Source organism: Etheostoma cragini, chromosome 7 (genome assembly GCF_013103735.1).
Source record: "Etheostoma cragini isolate CJK2018 chromosome 7, CSU_Ecrag_1.0, whole genome shotgun sequence".
In the NCBI taxonomy this organism is placed as follows: domain Eukaryota; kingdom Metazoa; phylum Chordata; class Actinopteri; order Perciformes; family Percidae; genus Etheostoma; species Etheostoma cragini.
The window spans coordinates 800831-803766 of NC_048413.1; the positions used below are offsets into that span (position 1 = coordinate 800831).

Here is a 2936-nt window from a genome sequence, read left to right on the forward strand (position 1 = left end):
GACGGTCAGGATTTTTGAGTCAATGCACAGAACATTTATTGTCTGGAGGGAGATTCATCTTGCCTGAGTAGCACAGAGAGCAGTGGAGAGGATGCAAAACACGCACAGGTACCAGTCAGAAAGGGATCCTCAGCACGAGGAGCATGTAAAACCACCTTTCAACACAGTCTTGTCATGTGTCCCAGAGTGCTGCTGCAGAGATAGCGTCATGTTACAGAGAGATTTTTAATGACAGGAACAAAGAACTGATTGTGTGCAGAATTGTTCATCTGTCTTGGAAACATCTTGGGTCATGGTGTTAAAAGCGCTGTTATTGATGATGGCTCGCGATTAATTGGCTGATGATGAGTTACTTATGATGTAATCTCTCTCACTCTCTCCTGCACTCAGCCAGCCCTCCCTACTCTCTCTCTCTCTCTCTCTCTCTCTCTCTCTCTCTCCCTTATCCCCACCTCTTTCTCTGTCTTTCTCTCCTATCCTAACCCAACATGGCCGCTAAGTCGGATGGAGCAGCGGTGTCTGTGGAAGATGACAACACGCCCAGGAGCCTGTCGGAGCCGGGGATCCCCGCCACCCGGCCCCGCTGCAGCGCCACCGGCGGCGGGAAACCCTACACCCCGCTGGACTGCTGCTGGGTGCTCTGCGCCCTGCTCGTCTTTTTCTCTGACGGCGCGAGCGACCTGTGGCTGGCCGCCGACTACTACCTGAGGGGCGACTACTGGTGGTTCGGCTTGACGCTCGTCTTCGTTGTGGTCCCCTCCGCGGTCGTCCAGGTATTGAGTTTCAGGTGGTTCGTGTACGACTACTCGGAGCTGAGCTGTGGGGACGGAGCAGCGAGCGGCAGCGGCACGGTGGCGGCAGGCGAGGCATGCGGAGCAACCGCGGCGAGCGACAACACTTTAAGCACCAAGGACAGCGAGCAACGCGGTGGCTGCGCGGCGGCGGGGAACGCCACGAATGCTACCCCGGTTTACACCTCCTCTGGCCCGCCTGCGACGGCTGGGAGAGTAGCGCCCCCCCGGAGGTGCTGCACCGTCTGCATGTGGGTCTTTCAAACCGTGCTTCACGTTCTGCAGCTGGGGCAAGTGTGGAGGTAAGACCGCTGGTGTGGTGTGGTGTAGGAAACAAGAGTTGGGTGGGGGGGGGCGTGAGCGCTTTTATGCATACGTGCTGCTGTGTGTTAATGTGTGCACGGTGCACATTGGAGCATTCCCGACAGGATAGTGCTGGAGATGTGTATGTGTGTGTGTGTGTGTGTGTGTGTGTGTGTTGGTGTGTGTGTGTGTGTGTGTTAACGTGTGTGCTCGCTACGTCTACGTGCGTCCATGCCCGGTCATGTGCACGTGTGTGTGTGCGAGTATCCCCCTAATATTACCTGCCATTGTCATCCATACTGGTGACAGAGATGTGCAGAAGTCGACCAGGAAACAGAGAGATTTATTTATGAAAATTGTTGAAAATTTGTTGCACAGACTTTCACACGGTAGTCCAAATATGAATGACTCTACCTCCTCACTTTTTTGTGATTAATGATGTCAAGGTTCCTTTTCAAAAAGCAGTGTGCTTCTCCCTACTGCTTTCGGACGACAGTATTAATATTTGTCTTGCTTTTTGAGGTGCTTATTTTTTGTATAAGATTCATTCATTCAAGCTGACAGCTATACTATCGACTATACTCTCCTCCTCTCCATGGCTGCTTATCATGTTAGTGATCTTGAAACTGAATCTTCTTCCTCCACACTCAGTGAGATGGATGTAAATGAGAGGATGCCAAGGCAAAATCTTTAAGGCAGTATCCCCCCCCCCAACACATCCAATCTAACGTCCTATACTGGGCTTTCCCTCGTCAGATATGGGCTTTGCTTTGATCCAGATTCCTCCGGAACCACGTTCACGTGATCTGAGACAACGTGTTGACCGTTTCAAACACTGGGAAACATATTTTACATCTGGCTACTTTACTTCAAGTTCACACATCCTCAAGTTGTCAGGTGAAAACCCATGCAGGAGACCGTATGAAAGCCCCTCTACGTCCACTCTTCATGTCAATGAAACTCCGAAGGAAAGAGCTCTAAGGAGCAATACAACGAAAGAAATACCAATCACAACTTGATGTGCAAAAAATGTTTGCAAAATGTAGAGCTGCGTGGTTATGGACACAATCATAATCCCAATAGTTTTGATCAATATTGAAATCCTAATGATTTCATTACCTACTGACTTTTGAAAAGTATTTATTGCATTTTAAGAAAACAACGAAACAGTGAACACACCTGGATATTTGTACATTCCCTACACACTTTTCGTGTTAGAATTTATTGAATTCCTCTTCAGAACACAAGACAAAATTATTATTATTTAAATATTTTCTGAATCTTTACAACAACTCTGATTAAGACATGCACATTATAATACATATAAAGAGACTAAACTGGAAACAAAATATACTTGTACAATGTTACAAGCTTCTAGTTTTGGAAAGCAACTAAGTAAATATAATCATGTACTGAGGTATTTTGTTGTTCTTGTGGAGCACGTTTTTCTCCCATCCCAGAATGCCGTGTGGACTAGCCATACCTTCCTTTGCTGCGCTGTGGAGGAAGGTCTGGCAAAGCGAGACCAGGTTGAAACAGGAGAGGGCCAGACTCCAAATGATGAAACCCAATGTACACAATAGTTGTCCCATCACGTTGTCCTAGCTTTTGCAGTAAGAGTATTTACTGCCTGTCTGTCTTTTACGTTGTTTTAATCCTAACATCTCTGTACCGGGAACATTTTGGCTACATTTAACAGGCCAAACTATCAATTAAAGGTCCAATGACATGGTGCTCTTTGGATGCTTTTATACTGTTTAGATCCTGTATCTGAAGTCTATTTTATATAGACCTTAGTGGTCCCTAATACTGTATCTGAAGTCTCTTTATATAGACCTTAGT

General features: G+C 47.0%; 1 protein-coding gene across 1 annotated transcript in view; it reads left to right on the plus strand.

Annotated features, from left to right (window-relative positions):
• Window positions 1-452: 452 nt before the first annotated feature.
• xkr7 (XK, Kell blood group complex subunit-related family, member 7) overlaps window positions 453-2936 on the plus strand; it is a 54814-nt gene continuing 52330 nt past the window's right edge. The window contains exon 1 of the mRNA XM_034877686.1: window positions 453-1093. Coding sequence (XP_034733577.1) covers window positions 489-1093 — 605 coding nt within the window. The 5' untranslated portion in view covers window positions 453-488. The remainder of the gene's footprint in view (window positions 1094-2936) is intronic.